General features: G+C 43.2%; 1 protein-coding gene across 6 annotated transcripts in view; it reads left to right on the top strand.

Annotated features, from left to right (window-relative positions):
- The first annotated feature begins 7,413 nt into the window (after positions 1-7,413).
- Positions 7,414-25,613, top strand: part of LOC106573044 (membrane-associated guanylate kinase, WW and PDZ domain-containing protein 2) — a 324,009-nt gene continuing 305,809 nt past the window's right edge. For 4 of the 6 annotated variants that reach the window (XM_014147683.3, XM_045696840.2, XM_014147669.3 and 1 more), the window contains exon 1: positions 7,414-8,226. In XM_014147683.3, coding sequence (XP_014003158.3) covers positions 7,929-8,226 — 298 coding nt within the window. In that variant the 5' untranslated portion in view covers positions 7,414-7,928. The remainder of the gene's footprint in view (positions 8,227-25,613) is intronic. The other 2 variants (XM_045696841.2, XM_045696842.2) reach the window with 1 other exon arrangement.

Genomic DNA, 25,613 nt, shown 5'->3' with positions numbered 1-25,613 from the left:
CCAAACCACAGCTAAATGCAGCACTAACCTTTGATGATCTTCATCAGATGACACACCTAGGACATTATGTTATACAATACATGCATGTTTTGTTCAATCAAGTTCATATTTATATCAAAAACCAGCTTTTTACATTAGCATGTGACGTTCAGAACTAGCATACCCCCCGCAAACTTCCTGTGAATTTACTAAACATTTACTAAATTACTCACGATAAACGTTCACAAAAAGCATAACAATTATTTTAAGAATTATAGATACAGAACTCCTCTATGCACTCGATATGTCCGATTTTAAAATAGCTCTTCGGTGAAAGCACATCGGCATCACAGGGCTAGCTATTTAGACACCCAGCAAGTTTAGCACTCACCAAAGTCAGATTACTATAAGAAAAATGTTATTACCTTTGGTGTTCTTCATCAGAATGCACTCCCAGGACTTCTACTTCAATAACAAATGTTGGTTTTGTCCCAAATAATCCATAGTTATATCCAAATAGCGGCGTTTGTTCGTGCGTTCAAGACACTATCCGAAAGGGTAAATAAGGGTTACGCGCACGACGCATTTCGTGACAAAAAAATTCTAAATATTCCATTACCGTACTTCGAAGCATGTCAACCGCTGTTTAAAATCAATTTTTATGCCATTTTTCTCGTAAAAAAGCGATAATATTCTGACCGGGAATCTCTGTTTAGGTTCAAAGACGATAGAAAATAAAAACATGGGGTCGACTCGTGCACGCGCCTAAGCCCATTGTCGTCTGATAGAGCACTTGCCAAAAGCGCTAATGTGTTTCAGCCTGGGGCTGGAATTACATCATTCAGCTTTTTCCCGCCTTCTGAGAGCCTATGGGAGCCGTAGGAAGTGTCACGTTACAGCAAAGATCCTCAGTCTTCAATAAACAGAGTCAAGAAGCTCAAGGAATGGTCAGACAGGCCACTTCCTGTAAGGAATCTTAGGTTTTTGCCTGCCATATGAGTTCTGTTATACTCACAGACACCATTCAAACAGTTTTAGAAACTTTAGGGTGTTTTCTATCCAAAGCCAATAATTATATGCATATTCTAGTTACTGGGCAGGAGTAGTAACCAGATTAAATCGGGTACGTTTTTTATCCGGCCGTGCAAATACTGCCCCCTATCCCCAACAGGTTAAAACTTTGCAACCTCTCCACTACTGTCCCGTCGATGTGGATAGGGGGGTGCTCCCTCTGCTGTTTCCTGAAGTCCATGATCATCTCCTTTGTTTTGTTGACGTCGAGTGTGAGGTTATTTTCCTGACACCACACTCCGAGGGCCCTCACCTCCTCCCTGTAGGCCGTCTCGTCATTGTTGGTAATCAAGCCTACCACTGTAGTGTCGTCTGCAAACTTGATGATTGAGTTGGAGGCGTGCATGGCCACGCAGTCGTGGGTGAACAGGGAGTACAGGAGAGGGCTGAGAACACACCCTTGTGGGGCCCCAGTGTTGAGGATCAGCGGGGTGGATATGTTGTTACCTACCCTCACCACCTGGGGGCGGCCCGTCAGGAAGTCCAGGACCCAGTTGCACAGGGCGGGGTCGAGACCCAGGGTCTTGAGCTTAATAACGAGTTTGGAGGGTACTATGGTGTTAAAAGCTGAGCTCTAGTCGTTGAACTGCATTCTCACATACGTATTCCTCTTGTCCAGATGGGTTAGGGCAGTGTGCAGTGTGATGGCGATTGCGTTGTCTGTGGACCTATTTGGGCGGTAAGCAAATTGGAGTGGGTCTAGGGTGTCAGGTAGGGTGGAGGTGATATGGTCCTTGACTAGTCTCTCAAAGCACTTCATGATGACGGAAGTGAGTGCTACAGGGCGGTAGCCATTTAGCTTAGTTACCTTAGCTTTCTTAGGAACAGGAACAATGGTGGCCCTCTTGAAGCATGTGGGGACAGCAAACTGGGGTAAGGATTGATTGAATATGTCCGTAAACACACCAGCCAGCTGGTCTGCGCATGCTCTGAGGATGCGGCTAGGGATGCCATCTGGGCCTGCAGCCTTGCGTGGGTTGACACGTTTAAATATTTCGCTCACGTCGGCTGCAGTGAAGGAGAGTCCGCAGGTTTTGGTAGCGGTCCATGTCAGTGGCACTGTATTGTCCTGAAAGTGAGCAAAGAAGTTGTTTAGTCTGTCTGGGAGCAAGACATCCTGGTCCGCGACGGGGCTGGTTTCCCTTTTATAGTCCGTGATTGACTGTAGACCCTGCCACATACCTCTCGTGTCTGAGCTGTTGAATTGCGACTCTACTTTGTCTCTACACTGACGCTTAGGTTGTTTGATTACCTTGCGGAGGAAATAGCAACACTGTTTGTAATCAGTCATGTTTCCGGCCACCTTGCCCTGATTAAAAGCAGTGGTCCCAGTCCACGTGATCGAAGCAATCTTGAAGCGTGGAATCCAATTGGTCGGACCAGCGTTGAACAGACGTGAGCGCGGGAGCTTCCTGTTTTAGTTTCTGTCTATAGGCTGAAAGCAACAAAATGGAGTCATGGTCAGCTTTTCCGAAAGGAAAGTTAGAATAACAATGATCTAGGGTTTTGCCAGCCCTGGTAGCGCAATCGATATGCTGATAGAATTTAGGGAGCCTTGTTAAAATCCCCAGCTACAATAAATGCAGCCTCAGGATATGTGGTTTCCAGTTTACATTGAGTCAAATGAAGTTCGTTCAGGGCCATCGATGTGTCTGCTTGGGGGGGATATATGAGGCTGTGATTATAATCGAAGAGAATTCTCTAGGTAGATAATGCAGTCGGCATTTGATTGTGAGGAATTCTAAGTCAGGTGAACAGAAGGACTTGAGTTCCTGTATGTTGTTATGATCACACCACGTCTCGTTAATCATAAGGCATACACCCCCGCCCCTCTTCTTACCAGAAAGATGCTTGTTTCTGTCGGCGCGATGCGTGAAGAAACCAGCTGGCTGTACCGACTCCGATAGTGTGTCTCGAGTGAGCCATGTTTCCGTGAAACAAAGAACGTTACAGTCTCTGATGTCTCTCTGGAAGGCTACCCTTGCACGGATTTCATCTACCTTGTTGTCAAGAGACTGGACATTGGCAAGTAGTATGCTCGGGAGCGGTGCGTGATGTGCCCGTCTACGGAATCTGACCAGAAGACCGCTCCGTCTGCCCCTTCTACGGCGTCGTTGTTTTGGGTCGCCGGCTGGGATCCGATCCATTGTCCTGGGTGGTGGGCAAAATAGAGAATCTGCTTCGGGAAAGTCGTATTCTTGGTCGTAATGTTGGTGAGTTGACGTTGCTCTTATATCCAATAGGTCCTCCCGACTGTATGTAATAAAACCGAAGATTAACTGGGGTAACAATGTAAGAAATAACACATTAAAAAACAAAATACTGCATAGTTTCCTAGGAACGCGAAGCGAGGCGGCCATCTCTGTCGGCGCCGGAAGTAAACGCAACTGAAGAGATTCTTATGGCTTTCAAATCATCTCGCCCGCAGACTTCCTCTCCCAGTGTGTACCCAGGCATGGTTGTCTCACTCAGGGCCTGTTCGATCTGGCCGTATCTTAAGCCATTCTCTCATCCGCAGCGCAGGAGAAAAACTCCCTGCTTTTGTTTGAAAAGGGTGCTGTGGCCGCTGTTTGTGAAAATCTTCACAGTTGAATCATCCGGTTGGAAAATGTAACCCATATGGCCGTCACTCATATCCAGCACTCCATTAAAACAATGTGGGGCATCACAAAGAATGTCTTCGATGGTTTTGTCATTGTGTTCTTGACATAAGGAACACAATACACCTACAATTTGTCTAGGAGACATGTTTAATTTCTTCTTTAGTGTTCTGGGGTTTACCTCGAGGTCGCTCGTAGTGTTCACAGCTCTTACTTATACTCCGGCTGACCTACACCCCAGACATTACTGTTTCATATACAACAGCCAGGCCCTAAGTTCACTAGAACAGGGGCCATAATCTTTCAAATGTTCAAACACATTCCACAGTTCAACGAGGTCACTACACATCAATCATCATGACAGCTTTAAGCTTTAACATAAACAGATGCACTATCAGGTTACATAAACACTCACTCGATAGCGTGAGAACGGAACGACAGGATATACATATATGGGCAAAACCACTCACTCGATAGCGTGAGAATGGAAGGACAGGATGTACATATATGGGCATAACCACGTGACCCATAAAATACCTCATCAATCACTTTTTGACGTGTGCCATCTACTGTATTCTCTCTCCCAATGTTTGTAGAGCAACTAAAGTTACATTCATAACTCTAAATTAAGCATAATAGGAATACCCATTTCTTTGTTAAACGCTCAACACAGAATAGCTGTATGTGCGCAGAAAATATCCTTTCTATTTTATTCAGCTTTGTTCAATTGTATTCTTCATACTATAAAATAATTCCACGGAATTCTAAACAAACCTTGTCTGTTATTTGAACTAGTGTTGCCCACAGCCATTTGGCATAGCCAGATCAGGCCCTAACATAAGGACAACTCAGAGTATGCTATTCTGTTCTTCTGAAATAGACTACATTTTCTGCATATCATGCTTCTTTAGACCTGTCTAAATGTTGTGACCGCCACAGCCCTTGAAGTAACTATTGTACAATGTTGTTGATCCATCCTCAGTTTTCTCCTATCACAGCCATTAAAACCTCTTACATCTAGACGTTCCGCTAGCGGAACACCTGCTCCAATATCCAATGATAGGCGTGGCGCGAATTACAAATTCCTCAAAAATCCCAAAACTTCCATTTTTCAAACATATGACTATTTTACACCATTTTAAAGACAAGACTCTCCTTTATCTAACCACACTGTCCAATTTGAAAAAGGCTTTACAGCGAAAGCAAAACATTAGATTATGTCAGCAGAGTACCCAGTGTAATAAAGATAATCTAACGTTTTACCTAATGATATATAAGGAGGGCATTTGCACAACATGTTTCACAACAGCACACAACAAAATTCCAGAGACATATTGAGCGACCAACTGATACCAATCACGACCACACCCAGAGACAGATGGCTGACTTAAGCCCTAGCCACACGAACTGACCACTGGTGTAAAGAACAACATTCCATGAATATCGCAAGCACCCAGACACGAATTACCAGAAATACACACACACACACACACACACACTTAGGTGTGTTGGACTCCGAGGACAAAGGACACTGCCAAGGGCCAATGGGAAGTCGACACCACCTGGAGAGTGGACCGTCCCTCCACTCATCGACCAGTCAGGAGAGCGGACCTACTAGACTCAACGTCAACACACTGTTATTTCATTGTATAAATTGGATGTATACTATGTTTCGGGGCTCTCTTCTGCTAGTTCCCTATGAGCTAAACGAAGGAGTCCGTGCACGCTTTGCCAAATATCTTTGTCTCATAATAAACTGCCTTACTATAAACTGAATCACCCGGTCCAGCGTCTTGACTTGTCTCCTTCTCAAATAACTAATCATCAACACCAGCCAGAAATAATCAGACACCCATATTTCAAGCTAGCATATAATGTCACAAAAAACAAAACCACAGCTAAATGCAGCACTAACCTTTGATGATCTTCATCAGATGACACGCCTAGGACATTATGTTATACAATACATGCATGTTTTGTTCAATCAAGTTCATATTTATATCAAAAACCAGCTTTTTACATTAGCATGTGACGTTCAGAACTAGCATTCACACCGAACACTTCCGGTGAATTTACTAAATTACTCACGATAAACGTTCACAAAAAACATAACAATTATTTAAAGAATTATAGATACAGAACTCCTTTATGCAATCGAGGTGTCCGATTTTAAAATAGCTTTTCGGTGAAAGCACATTTTGCAATATTCTGAGTAGATAGCTCGCCATCACAGGCTAGCTATTTTGACACCCACCAAGTTTGAGCCTCACCAAACTCAGATTTACTATAAGAAAAATTGGATTACCTTTTCTGTTCTTCGTCAGAATGCACTCCCAGGACTTCTACTTCAATAACAAATGTTGGTTTGGTTCAAAATAATCCATAGTTATATCCAAATAGCGGCGTTTTGTTCGTGCGTTCAAGACACTATCCAAGGGTGACGAAGGGTTACGCGCCCGACGCGTTTCGTGACAAAAAAATTATAAATATTCCATTACCGTACTTCGAAGCATGTCAACTGCTGTTTAAAATCAATTTTTATGCTATTTTTCTCGTAAAAAAAGCGATAATATTCCGACTGGGAGTCGTTGTTTTCGTTCAAAGACGAAAGAATAAAAACATGGTGTCGCCTCGTGCACGCGCCTCCAGTCTCTGTTCACTGATCGACCACTATCTAAATGCGCTAGCGTTTTTCAGCCATGGCCTGCAAAGACATCATTCAGCTTTTTGCCGCCTTCTGAGAGCCTATGGGAGCCGTAGGAAGTGTCACGTTACAGCAGAGATCCCCTGTTTTGGATAGAGACGATCAAGAAGGCCAAGAAATGGTCAGAGAGGGCGCTTCCTGTTTGGAATCTTCTCAGGTTTTGGCCTGTCAAATGAATTCTGTTATACTCACAGACACCATTCAAACAGTTTTAGAAACTTTGGAGTGTTTTCTATCCAAAGCTAATAATTCTATGCATATTCTAGTTTCTGGGCAGCAGTAATAATCAGATTAAATCGGGTACGTTTTTTATCCGGCCGTGAAAATACTGTCCCCTATCCATAACAGGTTAAACTCTGTAACTGTTTTGAAGTCACCATTGGTGAAATCCTTGAGTGTCCTTCCTCCCCGGCAACTGAGTTAAGAAGGACGCCTGTATTTTTGTAGTGAGTGGGTGTATTGATACACCATCCAAAGTGTAATTAATAACTTCACCATGCGCAAAGGGATACAATGCCTACTTTATTTTTTGCCATCTACCTATAGGTGCCCTTTTTGAAAGGCATTGGAAAACCTCCCTGGTCTTTATGGTTGAATCTGTGTTTGAAATTCACTGCTCGACTTAGGGACCTTGATAATTGTATGTGTGGGGTACAAAGATGAGGTAGTCATTCAAAAAGCATGTTACACTATTATTGCATACAGAGTAAGCCCAATTAACGTATTATGTCACTTGTTAATTAGAATTTTTACTACTGAACTTATTTAGGCATGCCATAAAGGGGTTGAATACTTATTGACTCATACTTATTCAGCTTTTCATTTAAATTCTAAAAAACACAATTCCAATGACACTCAATCTCAATTTAATCCACTTTAAATTCAGGTTGTAACACAACAACATCTTGAAAAGGTAATGTGGTGTGAATACTTTCTGTTGGCAATGTAGGCTACACTACCTTTTAACTGGCTGAACACAGACCATTAGACACTCGTGATGTGCATTGCAGCTATCGGAGACAAGTCAGACAGCCGACATCAGATGCTTTTTTTTTTTTTTTTTACTGCAATGGAATAATAATACATGGAAAGCGAATGTGGTGGAAGGGACGACGACGAAATAAACGATTTGATGCTTGTTGCTTTAAATCTGCGCGTGCTCAATCGCAACTGGTCTATGCACTATGAGCAATCTGGCCGTGCAGACTAAAGAACATTCATTTGCGACTCTATTTTTTTCCTTTCCATCCATCCAATCCATCCCTCCTCTCCGAACCATTAATCTCCCCTCCTCCAGACTTCACATCCGGTTCACCCGCTAGTTAGTAGCCTATCTTCTGTGTCTTGCCTGTGTGTGTGTGTGTGTGTGACGGCCTGATTCTCCACCGAGCTGTACTGCAGACCCCCTATCTGAACGCGCTGCGTGCTAGACGGATACTACGCCTGGCGTGCATCGGTGATGGAGCTACCGTCGGCGCTCTGAGCTGGTGGGAGCCGATCTGTATGACACAAAGGCCGGGATGAGACGATAGGCTATCGGATGGGCGCCCCGGCTTGGTGATACTCGCTCAACGATGTCCAAGAGCCTGACGAAGAAAAATCACTGGACCAACAAAGTCCACGAAGCGGTCGTCACCAGGAGCATAGAGGGAGAATTTGGCTTCGAGCTGAAGGGGGGCGCGGAGATTGGGCAGTTCCCCTACTTCGGGGAGGTGAAACAAGGAAAAGAGACCGTCCAGAGCGGCAAGCTGGCCCAGGATGAGTTACTGCTGGAGGTCAACGACACGCCGGTGGCCGGGCTCACCACCCGGGATGTTCTGGCTGTCATCAAACACTGCAAAGATCCGATCCGCTTCAAGTGTGTCAAACAAGGTGAGGAATGCCAGACGGGGCCAAAGGCGTAAAAGCATGAACATTGAATGAGTGTTTTTGAGCAGCCGCCACACAGGGAAAGACAAGGAAAGGAGCCATCTGTCTGGTTGTAGCCTATTTTATGTATGTCTACTCATCAGAAATAGCCTATATATGTGTCGTCAATGGGTAGGCCTATTGTAAACTATGTCACTCAAATGGAAGAGAAATAGTGCCCATAAGCATAGACTATTGTCGCATTTGCATACAGGATTTACCCCAGTGTTATACCCAGAAGGGCGTAGGTGCACATTTTGCTATGGGGTCACCTCTGATGTTGACATGCACTACTACTACCACCAGTGGTGGGACCAAATCACTGTTATTCTACTAACAAGCAAGTCACAAGGTCTGAGTCCCAAGTTGAACTGGTCAAGTCCAAATTGTGCATTCTAAGAGCATGTCAAGTCACAAGTCACAAATCTATAATTGCACTGACTTCAATGCTACCAGACAGTCCATTTTATTATTTTGTCTACAATACATTTTGATTATGTAATGATTAATTCCAAATGTAATTTTATTAAGTAAATTATTAATATCAAGCCATTTTTACATGCCAAAAGACCGGTAGGCCTATGCTAGTAATTGTTGCCTGGTGCCCCATTATTGCTGGTGAGCTTGCAAAGTAAATAGTGAATATTCTTGATCACGAAACCATTTTTGGAACTGCATATTTATTTATGGCAATCCTCTCTCCCTATAATTTGACGTTTGCGCTGCACCCAATTATATAGCTGTACAGCAAATCAGCGGTCTGTTCGCTAGCTCAGTGGCTCTCAAACCTTTTGGCCCGTGACCCCTAAAAAGGAGTGGTTAAAGGTTTGCGACCCCCACCCCCCCAGCACATGCTCGCGAATACACGTGAACATGCGCACACAATCTCTGCGCAAAGGTAGCCTGTCATTACAGCCATAAACGGTGATGCTTTTTTAAAAACATTTACATTTACGTCATTTAGCAGACGACTTACAAATTGGTGCATTCACCTTATGATATCCAGTGGAACAACCACTTTACAATAGTACATCTATAAGATACAGAAATACATAAGAAATGCATAAGATACAGAAATAAACTGCATTTTATAACTGCATTTTGAGATGAAAGTCATTCATGTTAGCAGTCAATATCAACTAAGGATATCATGTCACATTCTCACTCAGCCTTTTGGGGGTTGGGGGGCCCCCAAATCTTCTGGCAAAACGTTTTAGTGACCCCTCTCTTGACGACAGAGTTTCCTGCAATTCTACACACTTTGTCATGGGTCAGAGAGAAAATTGTGCAATTTTATAACAAATGTAATGCAATTCTACTAGTTTTGCCATGGGGCAGAGAGACTTTAAAAACATGTTTTACAGCTCATTTCCCAGAAGCACGGCAATTCACTTTTTTTTTTGTAGAAAGACGATGACCATAACTTCCCCCATGAAGTTGCACAACGATTTAAGTCATTTATTTGAATCAGTATGATATATTTGGGGTTGAAGTGGGAAACCTGAAGTGATAACTTCAGATATTTTCAGTGCCAATGTCATGCGTTTTCCCTTATGATATGACATGCTAATACTTTTCAGTCTACGTTTCTTTTTAGGGCAGGGTTTTATTGCAATGTTACCCATTCAGAAACACCTGCAAAGGTATTCCTCTTCTCAAGTCGTGACTGAGCCAAACAACTTTTTGCGGTAGCCTACACTTCACCGTCTGAGCCATGGAGCAAATTAAAATAGGGGGTGCAAATTTACGTTTTAAACCTAAGCACCAAATTATCATAATCCGTTGAATAATTTGAAGTTTCACTTATTTTTTTAGCTAGTCTGCATAACAAATATTTTATAAATGGTAAAATTGCGTGTGATATGATTGTATTTTGGGACCCTACTTCCCATCGCTCCAAGATGAGTGGTTTTGACCACGCTCCACTGCTTTGATTGGTGCAGCAAGAAGTCTCTATCCTATAATGAAAGGACAACCTCGTAAGAAGTCAGAACTTGTTTATCTATTTTTTGGGCTGTTTTTACATTTGTATTGATGTTTCGTTTCATGTCCAATGCATTCAGGGTGTTTTTTTTTGTCTCTTCACAGCAACATTTGCAGAGCTGAGATGGTTGTATCCTCCATATACAGTACCAGTCAAAAGTGTGGACACACCTAGTCATTCCAGGGTTTTTCTTTATTTTGACTATTTTCTACATTGTAAAATAATAGTGAAGACATCAAAACTATGAAATAACACATGTAATCATGTAGTAACCAAGCAGATTTTTTTTGTTTTGGGCCTTAAATGAAACTGGTATATTTCTTTACATATCACAATTTAGCCAATTTTGGTTTTTAATGCAGGGCTGACAGACAAGTTCCTTACTTTCACCCCCTTCCACTTGCTTCTTCCATTTGGGCGGTAATGCTGAAATTAGTTGGTTGTAATTTTGAGTAGAGCAGACGTTTCCATATATTTTTGTTAGGCGCATGTGTGACATAACGCCACCAGACATTCCTGTCTTGCAGGATATCACGCACACGATTGAGCAGTATGGCTGGTGGCATTGTCATGCTGGAGGGTCATGTCAGGATGAGCCTGCAGGAAGGGTAGAGAGGAGGATGTCTTCCCTGTAACGCACAGCGATGAGATTGCCTGCAATGACAACAAGCTCAGTCCAATGATGCTGTGACACACCGCCCCAGTCCATGACGGACCCTCCACCTCCAAATCGATCCTGTACAGGCCTCGGTGTAACACTCATTCCTTCGACGATAAACACGAATCTGACCATCACCCCTGGTGAGACAAAACCGCGACTCATCAGTGAAGAGCACTTTTTGCCAGTCCTGTCTGGTCCAGCGACGGTGGATTTTTGTCCATAGGCGACGTTGTTGCCGGTGAGGACCTGCCTTACAACAGGCCTACAAGCCCCCAGAGCCCCCAGTCCAGCCTCTCTCAGCCTATTGCGGACAGTCTGAGCACTGATGGAGGGATTGTGCGTTCCTGGTGTAACTCGGGCAGTTGTTGTTGCCATCCTGTACCTGTCACGCAGGTGTGATGTACCGATCCCGTGCAGGTGTTGTTACACGTTGTCTGCCACTGCGAGGACGATCAGCTGTCCGCCCTGTCTCCCTGTTGCGCTGTCTTAGGCGTCTCACAGTACGGACATTGCAATTTATTGCCCTGGCCACATCTGCAGTCCTCATGCCTCCTTGCAGCATGCCTAAGGCACGTTCACGCAGATGAGCAGGGACCCTGGGCATCTTTATTTTGGTGTTTTTCAGAGTCGGTAGAAAGGCCTCTTTAGTGTCCTAAATGTTCCTAACTGTGACCTTAATTGCCTACCGCCTGTAAGGTGTTAGTGTCTTAATGACCGTTCCACAGGTGCATGTTCATTAATTGTTTATGGTTCATTGAACAAGCATGGGAAACAGTGTTTAACCCCTTTACAAAGAAGGTCTGTGAAGTTATTTGGATGTTTACGAACTATCTTTGAAAGACAGGGTCCTGAAAAAGTGCCGTTTCTTTTTTTGCTGAGTTCATATTTTGATTGTTCAAATCAAATCCATTTTGATTTGTCACATGCGCCGTATACAACAGGTGTAGACCTTACCGTGAAATGTTTACTTACAAGCCCTTAACCAACAATGTAGTTTTAAGAAAATAGAATTAAGAAAATATTTACTAAATAAACTAAATTAAAAATGTAAACAAAAGTAAAACAATAAAATGACAACGAGGCTATATGCAGGGGGTACCGGTACCGAGTCATTGTGCAGGGGTACAGGTTAGTCGAAGTAATTTGTACATGTCGGCAGGGGTAAAGTGACTATGCATAGATAATAAACAGCGAGTCGCAGCAGTATAAAAACAAAAGGGGGTGGTGGTGTGAATGCAAATAGTCCAGGTGGCCATTTGATTAATTGCTCAGCAGTCTTATGGCTTGGGGTAGAAGTTGTTAAGGAGTGTTTTGGTCCTAGACTTGGCGCTCCGGTACCGCTTGTCGTACAGTAGCAGAGAGAACAGTCTACAACTTGGGTGACTGGAGTCTTTCACAGTTTTGGGACCTTCCTCTGACACTGCCTAGTATATAGGTCCTGGATGGAAGGAAGCTTGGCCCCAGGGATGTACTGAGCCATGCACACTACTCTCTGTAGCGTCTTATGGTCATATGCCGAGCAGTTGCTGGTCAGGATGCTCTTTGGTGCAAATGTAGAACTTTTTGAGGATCTGGGGACACATGCCAAATCTTTTCAGTCTTCTGAGGGGGAAAGATGTTGTCGTGCCCTCTTCACGACTGTTTTGGTGTGTTTGGTCCATGATAGCTTGTTGGTGATGTGGACACCAAGGAACTTGAAACTCTCGATCCGCTCCAGTACAGCCCTGTCGATGTGAATGAGGGCGTGTTTGGCCCTCCTTTTCCTGTAGTTTACGATCAGCTCCTTTGTCTTGCTCGTGTTGAGGGAGAGGTTGTTGTCCTGGCACCACACTGCCAGGTTTCATCGTTGTTGGTGATCAGGCCTGCCACCGTTGTGTAATCAGCAAACTTAATGATGGTGTTGGAGTTGTTTGGCCACGCAGTCGTGGGTTATCAGGGAGTACAGGAGGGGACTAAACTCGCAGCCCTGAGGGACCCCCGTGTTGAGGATTAGAGTGGAAGACGTGTTGTTACCTACTCTTACCACCTGGCGGCGGCCCGTCTAGTTTAGTCCCACTGTCCTTAGCTTAGTGATGAGCTTTGTGGGCTCTATGATGTTGAATGCTGAGCTTTAGTCAATGAACAGCATTCTCACATAGGTGTTCCTTTTGTCCAGGTGGGAAAGGGCAGTGTGGAGGCGGTATGCGCGTTGGAGTGTGTCTAGGGTATCCGGGATGATGGTGTTGATGTGAGCCATGGCCAGCCTTTAAATTCATGGCTACCGACGTGAGTGCTGCTGGGTGGTTTGCTTTGCTTTCTTGGGCACAGGGACAATGGTGGTCTGCTTGAAACATGTTTTAATTACAGACTCGGTCAGGGAGAGGTTGAAAATGTAAGTGAAGACACTTGCCAGTTGGTCCGCGCATGCTCTGAGTACATGTCCTGGTAATCCGTCTGGCCTCGCGGCCTTGTGAATGTTGACCTGTTTAAAGGTCTTGCCCACATCTGCTACGGAGAGCGTGATCAGACCTTGGCCCTGATCAGACCAGGTTTACCGTTAGCAATATTGTTGGTAATTTGATTTAAACAATGCCTTCAGAAAGTATTCACACCTGTTTACTCTTTCCACATTTTGTGTTAGACTGAATTTTCAGTTGATTAAATTGATATTTTGTGTCACTGGCCTAGACACACAATACCCTATAATGTCAAAAGTAGAATTCTGTATTTTTACATATTAATTTAAAAAGAAATGTGTTTGTGAACAGAGCCCCATAACCAGCATGCTGAGTGGACTATTGTCTAGGTTAATCTCTTTGTATGTGAGGGATTTGTGGTGGAATGTGTGGGCATCGCTTCCTTTTAGTTGTTTGCAGAATTGAATAGCTCTTTTCTGAATTTTTATAAGTAGCGGGTATAGTCCTAAGTCTGCTCTGCATGCATTGTTTGGGGTTTTGCATTGTACACAAAGTCCATGCAGAATTTTGCTAAAGTATAGTCCCTCAATTCGGTGTTTGTCCCATTTTGTGAATTCTTGGTTGGTGAGTGGACCCCAGAACTGACAATCATAGAGGACAATGGGATCTATTACTGATTTTAAGTATTTTTAGCCAGATCCTAATTAGTGTGTTGAATTGTATGTTCCTTTTGATGGCGTAGAAGGCCCTTCTTGCCTTGTCTCTTAGATCTTTCACAGCCTTGTGGAAGTTACCTGTGGTGTTGGTGTTTAGGACAAGGTAGGTATAGGTCTTTGTGTGCTCTAGGCAATTATTTTTTAAATCTGGCTCCTGGACCTTTTTGGGAACACTATTTTATGTCTTTCTGAATTTCACTGTCAGGGTCCAAGTCTGACAGAAGATCTAGGTGCCACTGTAGGCCCTAATTAGTTGAGGAAAGAAGCACCAGATGATCTGCAAACGGTAGACATTTGATTTCCGAGTTCAGTAGGGTGAGGCTGAGTCCTACAAACTGTTCTAGTGCCCTCACCAATTCATAGATACATATACAGTGCTTTCAGAACCCCCTCCCCCAGTATTCAGACCCCTTGACTTTTTCCACATTTTGTTACGTTACAGCCTTATTCTAAAATTGATTATATATATTTTTCCCATCATCAATCTACACACAATACCTCGTAATGGCAAAGCAAAATCTTTTTTTGTATTTTTTATTATCAAACTGATATGATATTTACATACGAATTCAGACCCTTTACTCAGTACTTTGTTGAAGCACCTTTGGCAGCAATTATAGCCTCGAATCATCTTGGGGATGACGCTACAAGCGTGGCACACCCGTATTTGGAGAGTTTCTTACATTCTTCTCTCCAGATCCTCTCAAGCTCTGTCAGGTTGGATCGTGAGCGTTGCTGCACAGCTATTTTCCGGTCTCTCCCGAGATGTCCGACCGGGATCATGTCCTGGATCTGGCCGGGCCACTGAAGGACATTCAGGAACTTGTCCCGAAGCCACTCCTGTGTTGTCTTGGCTGTGTGCTGAGGGTCATTGTCCTGTTGGAAGGTGAATCCTTGCACCAGTCGGAGGTCCTGAGCACTCTGGAGCAGGTTTTCATCAAGGATCTCTCTGTACTTTGCTCCATTCATCTTTCCCTCAATCCTGACTAGTCTCCCGGTACCTGACGCTGAAAAACATCCCGACAGCATGATGCTGCCACCACCATGCTTCACCGTAGGAATGGTGCCAGGTTTCCTCCAGACTTGACGCTTCAGGTGAAATAGTTTAATCTTGTTGTCATCAGACCAGAGTATCTTGTTTCTCATGCTCTAACAGTCTTTAGGTGCCTTTTTGCAAACTCCAAGCGGGCTGTCATGCCTTTTACTGAGGAGTGGCTTCCATCTGGACACTACCATAAAGGCCTAATTTTTTGGAGTGCTGTAGAGATGGTTGTCCTTCTGGAAGGTTCTCCCATTTCCACAGAGGAACTCTGTATCTCTGTCAGTGACCATCGTGTTCTTGGTCACCTCCCTGACCAAGGCCCTTCTCCCCTGATTGCTCAGTTTGATCTGCCGGCCAGCTCTAGGAAGAGTCTTGGTTCCAAACTTATTCCATTTAAGAGTGATGAAGGCCAATTCAATGCTGCAGAAATATTTTTGGTACCCTTCCCCAGGTCTGTGCCTCGACATAATCCTGTCTCAGCGCTCTATGGACAATTCCTCCGATGTCATGGCTTGGTTTTTGCTCTGACATGCACTGTCAACTGTGGGACCTTATATAGAGAGGTGTGTGCCTTTCCAAATCATGTCCAATCAATTCAATTTACCACAGGTGGACTTCAAACAAGTTGTAGAAACAGCTCAAGGATGATCAATGGAAACAGGAGCTCAATTTCAAGTCTCATAGCAAATGGTCTAAACACTTATGTAAGTAAGGTGTTTCTTATGTGTGTATGCATGCATACATACAGTTGAAGTCGGAAGTTTAAATACACCTTAGCCAAATACATTTAAACTCAGTTTTTCACAATTCCTGACATTTAGTCCTAGTAAAAGTTCCCTGTCTTAGGTCAGTTAGGATCACCACTTTATTTTAAGAATATGAAATGTCAGAATAATAGTAGAGAGAATTATGTATTTCAGCTTTTATTTCTTTCATCACATTCCCAGTGGGTCAGAAGTTTACATACACTCAATTAGTATTTGGTAGCGTTGCCTTTAAATTGTTTAATTGGGTCAAACATTTTGGGTAGCCTTCCACAAGCTTCCCACAATAAGTTGGGTGAATTTTGGCCCATTCCCACTGACAGAGCTGTTGTAACTGAGTCAGGTTTGTAGGCCTCCTTGCTCGAACACAATTTTTCAGTTCTGCCCACAAATTTTCTATAGGACTGAGGTCAGGGCTTTGTGATGGCCACTCCAATACCTTGACTTTGTTGTCCTTAAGCCATTTTGCCACAACTTTGGAAGTATGCTTGGGGTCATGACCCATTTGCGACCAAGCTTTAACTTCCTGACTGATGTCTTGAGATGTTGCTTCAATATATCCATATAATTTTCCTGCCTCATGTTGCAATCTATTTTGTGAAGTGCACAAGTCCCTCCTGCAGCAAAGCACCCCCACAACATGATGCTGGCACCCCCGTGCTTTACGGTTGGGATGGTGTTCTTCAGCTTGCAAGTGTCGTGTCTTTGGCTTTGCCGGATTAAGTGATATGACATGCTATCCTATAAAATCCTTTCTCCGTAATTAATATCACCTAATTAGCTAATCATGTAAATGTAATTAACTAGAAAGTCGGGACACCACGGAAGAGTGTTTATAGAGCCGTTATCTTCCGAATAAACTCTTAAAAACTTAGTAATATTTCACATCGATAGCCGTCAATATTAATCCTCATCTTATTTTCAGTCTCATAATGAAAGTTGTAAATTCTTGGTTATCTTCACGAACCCTGGCTACCAAGTTGAATCAGCAATACAAAATTGGGTATAATTATTTATTTACCAAATACCTATCTAATCACACAATTACATATACACAGAATACAAATTATGTCATACAGAAAACGCCCTTGGTGGACGGAGCCGACATGGCGGCTTGTTACACAAAGAAAAGGGGTTGGGCTTGAATGAAAGAGCAGGAAGACTGAGGAACACAGAAACAGCTTTGCTATGCCATCGTAAATACATTAACGTATGCATTCTAAATTACTGCCCATTTGGAAAAGGAAAATGCAATAAATATTTACTCTGAGCTGCGCTTCGGTAGGTTGGTCGTAGATGCTGGCGGTGTTGGCCAACAGAGATCTTCCTGTCCTCGGAAGAATGTCTCTGGTGGTAAATTGGATACGTTGTAGTATCTTCGTCGTGTGTTAGACTGCGTCCGTCGTCCGTCCATTCCTAGCCCACGTCTACAGCGGCCGCTGCTAACTCAACGGCTAGGAAGTATCACTTCTGTAGTGAATAAGCGTTCAAAGTTCATACCATTCGCAACCAAAGCTCATGCTGAAGTTGGCTTAGTTCTGTACTTGACGTGTGTCCTATTAAAACCTGTTGAGGACAGACGTTCCGCTAGCCAACAGCCAATGGCATCACATGGCGCGAAATACAAAACCAACTAAAATACCACAATTCAATTTTCTCAAACAATGAACTATTTTACACAATTTTAAAGATAAGACTCTCGTTAATCTAACCACATTGTCCGATTTCAAAAAGGCTTTACAGCGAAAGCAAAACATTAGATTATGTTAAGAGAGTACATAGACACAAATAATCACACAGCCATTTTCCAAGCAAGCATATATGTCACATAAACCCAAACCACAGCTAAATGCAGCACTAACCTTTGATGATCTTCATCAGATGACACTCCTAGGACATTGTTATACAATACATGCATGTTTTGTTCAATCAAGTTCATATTTATATCACAAAACAGCTTTTTACATTAGCATGTGATATTCAGAACTAGCATACCCACCGAAAATTTCCGGTGAATTGACTAAATTACTCATGATAAACGTTCACAAAATACGTAACAATTATTTTAAGAATTATAGATACAGAACTCCTTAACTTGTTATGGATAGGGGGCAGTATTTTCACGGCCGGATAAAAAACATACCCGATTTAATCTGATTATTACTCCTGCCCAGAAATTAGAATATGCATATAATTATTAGCCTTGGATAGAAAACACTCCAAAGTTTCTAAAACTGTTTGAATGGTGTCTGTGAGTATAACAGAACTCATTTGGCAGGCCAAAACCTGAGAAGATTCCAAACAGGAAGCGCCCTCTCTGACCATTTCTTGGCCTTCTTGATCATCTCTATCCAAAACAGGGGATCTCTGCTGTAACGTGACATTTTCTAACGCTCCCATAGGCTCTCAGAAGGCGCCAGAACGTTGAATGATGACTTTGCAGGCCGTGGCTGAAAAAAAAGTAGCGCATTTGGTAAGTGGTCGATCTGAGAACAATGAGACTGGTGCGCGCGTGCACGAGACGACTCCATGTTTTCATTTTCAGTCTTTGAACAAAAACAACAACTCCCGGTGGGAATATTATCGCTTTTTTACGAGAAAAATCGCATAAAAATTGATTTTAAACAGCAGTTGACATGCTTCGAAGTACGGTAATGGAATATTTAGAATTTTTTTGTCACGAAACGCGCCGGGCGCGTCACCCTTCGTTACCCTTCGGATAGTGTCTTGAACGCACAACAAAACGCCGCTATTTGGATATATCTATGGATTATTTGGAACCATACCAACATTTGTTATTGAAGTAGAAGTCCTGGGAGTGCATTCTGACGAACAGCAAAGGTAATCCAATTTTTCTTATAGTAAATCTGAGTTTGGTGAGTACCAAACTTGGTGGGTGTCAAATAGCTAGCCCGTGATGGCGAGCTATCTACTCAGAATATTGCAAAATGTGCTTTCACTGAAAAGCTAATTTAAAATCGGACACCGTGATTGCATAAAGGAGTTCTGTATCTATAATTCTTAAAATAATTGGTATGTTTTTTGTGAACGTTTATCGTGAGTAATTTAGTAAATTCACCGGAAGTGTTCGGTGGGAATGCTAGTTCTGAACATCACATGCTAATGTAAAAAGCTGGTTTTTGATATAAATATGAACTTGATTGAACAAAACATGCATGTATTGTATAACATAATGTCCTAGGCGTGTCATCTGATGAAGATCATCAAAGGTTAGTGCTGCATTTAGCTGTGGTTTTGTTTTTTGTGACATTATATGCTAGCTTGAAATATGGGTGTCTGATTATTTCTGGCTGGGTACTCTGCTGACATAATCTAATGTTTTGCTTTCGCTGTAAAGCCTTTTTGAAATCGGACAGTGTGGTTAGATAAAGGAGTGTCTTGTCTTTAAAATGGTGTAAAATAGTCATATGTTTGAAAAATGGAAGTTTTCGGATTTTCAAGGAGTTTGTATTTCGCGCCATGCCTATCATTGGATATTGGAGCAGGTGTTCCGCTAGCGGAACGTCTAGATGTAAGTTAATGCAATCGCAGTGTCAGATTTTAAAATAGCTTTTCGGCGAAAGCACATTTTGCAATATTCTGAGTACATAGCTCAGCCATCACGGCTAGCTATTTTGACACCCACCAAGTTTGGGGCTCACTAAACTCAGAATTACTATTAGAAAAATTGGATTACCTTTGCTGTTCTTCGTCAGAATGCATTCCCAGGACTTCTACTTCAACAACAAATGTTGTTTTGGTTCCAAATAATCCATAGTTGTATTCAAATAGCTCCGTTTTGTTCGTGCGTTCAGGTCACTATCCGAAGGGTGACGCGCGAGCGCATTTCGTGACCAAAAAATTCAAAATATTCCATTACCGTACTTCGAAGCATGTCAAACGCTGTTTAAAATCAATTTTTATTATATTTTCTTGTAAAATAGCGATAATATTCCAACCGGGCAACGTTGTATTCATTCAAAGGCTGAAAGAAAAAAATGGAGTAGTCTTGTGGACGCACATCTCAGTCTCACTGTCCCCAGGCTGACCACTTACAAATTCTCCTGCTGTTCTTCGCCCAGAGACAGCAGACACCCCATTCCACTTTCTGGCGGCATAAAGCATAAACAAAACAAAATATAGTTATGCCACCTTAATCATCTAATTGGACTGTATTCTATCTACGTCCATGGTCTTGGCAAAATGACCCTATCATGGCATCGTCTAATGTCATATCTAGGGCTTTCCTAATTTGCTGGGTGGTGCTTAGGGTATTATCCTAAGTTGACAACTATATGATAAGTCTACAGCTGTAAGGCACTCGTTTTGGGCAGTCTACAGGGATGACCTATGGACTTCTGAGAAAACTGGTGAGTGCTGTAGCTGTGGAGTTAAAGGCCTCAAAATAAATGTTCAACTTTACTAAGGCTGGTATTTTGCTCGAACCCTTAAGTAATACTAGCATAAATCTTAATTGGGTGTTCCGTTGTGCATGTGCGTTTATGCTTACACAAGCGCACGTCAAGGGAAGAAAACCAAGTATCCTGGCAGATTACAACTTGTTCAGAATGAGTCTGACGTAGTCAGGTAATTTTCAGGTCAATGCCTGGAGGGCAGTCGGATTTGGTGTCAAGGGAGTCTGTAGTAGTGTTTCTACAAGTCACTGTGTCTTCCACTATTGTAGTGGCGATAGGTATGAAGTCTATTTCATAGCTATGTTAACCACGGAGGAGCTAACCTCACGACGGAAGTACTCTAAGTATTGGACCAGTCGTACGTGTTGTGATCATGGTTCATTACTTCTAATAATTTTCCTCCTGAATGGAGGGTCCTATTTATTAGTGACGTGTGTTAACCATTGGAAGAGTGCACTGGAGATTCCCCTCCACGTGTCGCACTATGAGTGACTCCTATGTCGCTGTTGTCAAGGGTCATTTGATTGGTTAGGTCTCTAACCTTCTTACTGATTGTAGCTGGACTGACTGTTGCTGGTATTGGTACTGGTACTCAAGGGGACCAGTTATCCTACCGATTTATTCAGAAATATTATCTAACGGAACACATGATTGGAGCATTTTACTAGTTGTATTGTAGTTGAACCTACACATGGCAAGGAATGATTATTGTTGCCATTTGTTTTGGAGGTGGACAAGTCCACTGGACTTTCTTTACGACCAGTGTGGTACACCTCAGTACTATCTTAGATGTGTTCTAAAATAATCCCCGTCTAGGGGCCTGTCTGCTCCTAACTGTTCTCAAAGGGGAGTTTACAACTAGATTTGATTTATGCTCTGGCGGCCTCGTACGGTGTTGTCCGTAGTCTCGACCCCCCCCACCGGTCTCGATGATGCTCATCATGGGTCTGGGCTACTATTCCCCCCCTTTGTGTCTCGGGACCCCCCCACCAGCGGGTGGTGTTGGTGTGTGAGGCGCAAACGAAAAGTTCGGACCCTATGTACGCGTTGTCAGTGGCCGCGTTATGAGAATGGCTGTAACCTTTCAACCAAATCTCCTGGTGTTTGTGCTTCTATACCCTCAGTAGTATCTTCGTCGTGTGTTAGATTGAATCCGTCATCCTTCCTTTCCTAGCCCACGTCTACAGCGGCCGCTGCTAACTCAACGGCTAGGAAGTATCACTTCTGTAGTGAATAAGCGTTCAAAGTTCATACCATTCGCAACCAAAGCTCATGCTGAAGTTGGCTTAGTTCTGTACTTGACGTGTGTCCTTTTAACGCAGAGGCTGCAGACCTCACGTACCGGAACTCTGGTTACATTGTGTCATTGTCTTATATAGTGGCGAGGGGAGAAGGGTGTGTTTCATCATTTATAACCCCTGTCTCTTCACAGGGGCGGGCCACTGATTAAGCAGGGAACTTTCCTTATGAAAACCCAATTCTCTCATTTGGAAGCTAAAATTACATTTAATCTTCTAACAAACAGTTTCAATATCAAACATTTAATTTGCACAACAATTCCATGTGAATTTGATAACTAGAATATGTAGGCTTTCCCAGGTACAGTTTATGTCGTCCTGTCATCAGTCTTAATGTCTCAGATGACAACCGAACTGACAGCCATACTCATTAAGTTCCAACGCATATTTCCAACTGGTTCTATTACCGAAATATGGTTCCTTTTCCCCTATTTGTTTGATGTTCCCAGACTCTCTATATTTAACAAAGGCTATTCAATAGTTCTTCAGTAGGGTCAGAGAGAGAGGGGAAGGGAGAAAGGTATTTATGGGGGGGTCATAAACCTTACCCACAGGCCAACGTCATGACTCAAGCCTCCCCCTTTTTCCTCCAAACATAACGATGGTCATTATGGCCAAACAGTTCTATTTTTGTTTCATCAGACCAGAGGACGTTTCTCCAAAATGTACGATCTTCATCCCCATGTGCAGTTGCAAACCGTAGTCTGGCTTTTTTTATGTCGGTTTTGGAGCAGTGGCTTCTTCCTTGCTGAGTGGCCTTTCAGGTTATGTTGATATATAGGACGCATTATACTGTGGATATAGATACTGTTGTACCTGTTTCCTCCAGCATCTTCACAAGGTCCTTTGCTGTTGTCCTGGGATTGATTTATACTTTTCGCACCAAAGTACGTTCATCTCTAGGAGACAGAACGCGTCTCCTTCCTGAGCGGTATGACGGCTGCGTTGTCCCATGGTGTTTATGCTTGCGTACTATTGTTTATACAGATGAACGTGGTACCTTCAGGCGTTTGGAAATTGCTCCCAAGGATGAACCAAACTTGTGGAGGTCTACAATTATTTTTCTGAGGTCTTGGCTGATTTCTTTTGATTTTCCCATGATGTCAAGCAAAGAGGCACTGAGTTTGAAGGTAGGCCTTGAAATACATCCACAGGTACACCTCCAATTGACTCAAATGATGTCAATTAGCCTATCAGAAGCTTCTAAAGACATGACATAATTTTCTGGAACTTTCCAAGCTATTTAAATGCACAGTCAACTTAGTGTATGTAAACTTCTTACCCACTCGAATTGTGATAGTGAATTATAAGTGGAATAATCTGTCTGTAAACAATTGTTTGAAAAATTACTTGTCATGCACAAAGTAGATGTCCTAACCGACTTGACAAAACTATAGTTTGTTGTGTGTGTGTGTGTGTGTTTGTGTGTGTGTGTGTGTGTGTGTGTGTGTGTGTGTATTTGCAAACATTTCTAAAAACCTGTTTTTGCTTTGTCATCATGGGATATTGTGTGTAGACTGTTTTTATTTTTAATCCATTTTAGAATAAGGCTTTTATGTAACAAAATGTGGAAAAAGGGAAGGGAAGGGAACATTTACATACTATAAATGTATGGCAAGACCTGATAATGGATGTCTAGCAATGATCAACAACCAATTTGACAGAATTTGTTAAATAATAATGGGAAAATGTTGCACAATCAAGATGTTTTTCTCACATCTGTCATAGAGAGCGAGATCACACTGTCATCTGGAACAACAGGGGCTTTTTTACATTTACATTTTAGCAGACGCTCTTATCCAGAGCGACTTACAGTAGTGAATGCATACATTTCATACATTTTTTCCCCCCCCGTACTGGTCCCCCTTGGGAATCGAACCCACAACCCTGGCGTTGCAAACACCATGCTCTACCAGCTGAGCCACACGGGGCATGGCTTTCATGCAGGCCATTTGATTAGATGTTCAAGAGTCTTATGGCTTGGGGATAGAAGCTGTTAAGAAGCCTCTTGGATCTAGACTTGGTGCTCCGGTACCGCTTGCCGTGTGGTAGCAGAGAGAACTTCTATATACACTGCTCAAAAAAATAAAGGGAACACTAAAATAACACATCCTAGATCTGAATGAATGAAATAATATTTTTAAATACTTTTATCTTTACATAGTTGAATGTGCTGACAACAAAATCACACAAAAATAATCAATGGAAATCCAATTTATCAACCCATGGAGGTCTGGATTTGGAGTCACACTCAAAATTAAAGTGGAAAACCACACTACAGGCTGATCCAACTTTGATGTAATGTCCTTAAAACAAGTCAAAATGAGGCTCAGTAGTGTGTGTGGCCTCCACGTGCCTGTATGACCTCCCTACAACGCCTGGGCATGCTCCTGATGAGGTGGCGGATGGTCTCCTGAGGGATCTCCTCCCAGACCTGGACTAAAGCATCCGCCAACTCCTAGACAGTCTGTGGTGCAACGTGGCGTTGGTGGATGGAGCGAGACATGATGTCCCAGATGTGCTCAATTGGTTTCAGGTCTGGGGAACGGGCGGGCCAGTCCATAGCATCAATGCTTCCTCTTGCAGGAACTGCTGACACACTCCAGCCACATGAGGTCTAGCATTGTCTTGCATTAGGAGGAACCCAGGGCCAACCGCACCAGCATATGGTCTCACAAGGGGTCTGAGGATCTCATCTCGGTACCTAATGGCAGTCAGGCTACCTCTGGCGAGCACATGGAGGGCTGTGTGGCCCCCCAAAGAAATGCCACCCCACACCATGACTGACCCACCGCCAAACCGGTCATGCTGGAGGATGTTGCAGGCAGCAGAATGTTCTCCACGGCGTCTCCAGACTCTGTCACGTCTGTCACGTGCTCAGTGTGAACCTTCTTTCATCTGTGAAGAGCACAGGGCGCCAGTGGCGAATTTGCCAATCTTGGTGTTCTCTGGCAAATGCCAAACGTCCTGCACGGTGTTGGGCTGTAAGCACAACCCCCACCTGTGGACGTCGGGCCCTCACACCACCCTCATGGAGTCTGTTTCTGACCGTTTGAGCAGACACATGCACATTTGTGGCCTGCTGGAGGTCATTTTGCAGGGCTCTGGCAGTGCTCCTCCTTGCACAAAGGCGGAGGTAGCGGTCCTGTTGCTGTGTTGTTGCTCTCCTACGGCCTCCTCCACGTCTCCTGATGTACTGGCCTGTCTCCTGGTAGCGCCTCCATGCTCTGGACACTACGCTGACAGACACAGCAAACCTTCTTGCCACAGCTCGCATTGATGTGCCATCCTGGATGAGCTGCACTACCTGAGCCACTTGTGTGGGTTGTAGACTCCGTCTCATGCTACCACTAGAGTGAAAGCGCCGCCAGCATTCAAAAGTTACCAAAACATCAGCCAGGAAGCATAGGAACTGAGAAGTGGTCTGTGGTTAACACCTGCAGAACCACTCCTTTATTGGGGGTGTCTTGCTAATTGCCTATAATTTCCACCTGTTGTCTATTCCATTTGCACAACAGCATGTGAAATTTATTGTCAATCAGTGTTGCTTCCTAAGTGGACAGTTTGATTTCACAGAAGTGTGATTGACTTGGAGTTACATTGTGTTGTTTAAGTGTTCCCTTTATTTTTTTGAGCAGTATATATATCTATTCATCCACACAGTATGAACGCCCAGTAGCTGTCTGATTTGTAAACACACACACACACATTCTGTGGTTGATTCAAACAGTTTAATTGGTGCTTTAAAGCAGGTAAAATTGGTGCAGATCCGATCAGAAAGGTAGGGAGGGAGAGAAGGAGCAAGGGATAAGAGAGGAAGAGGTCAAAGGGATGAGGAAGAAAGAAAGGAAGAGGGAGTGGGGGAAGAAGAAGAAGAAAGAAAGGAAGTAAGATTTGAAAGAGAGGAAAGTAATGCAGATGGACTCAGCGGGAACAATCCAGAAAGGAATAGTATAGAGATTGTAGCGTACTCTTTCTAAGCAGTTCTCTGTAAGTTTGTGCAGTGTTATAGAATGAATTATACAGTATTCACTCCCCTTCACTTTTTCCACATTTTGTTGTTAGGGCCTGAATT

The sequence above is a fragment of the Salmo salar genome, chromosome 16 (genome assembly GCF_965601325.2).
Source record: "Salmo salar chromosome 16, fSalSal1, whole genome shotgun sequence".
Lineage (NCBI taxonomy): Eukaryota > Metazoa > Chordata > Actinopteri > Salmoniformes > Salmonidae > Salmo > Salmo salar.
This window is presented reverse-complemented; position numbering and strand designations above follow the sequence as displayed.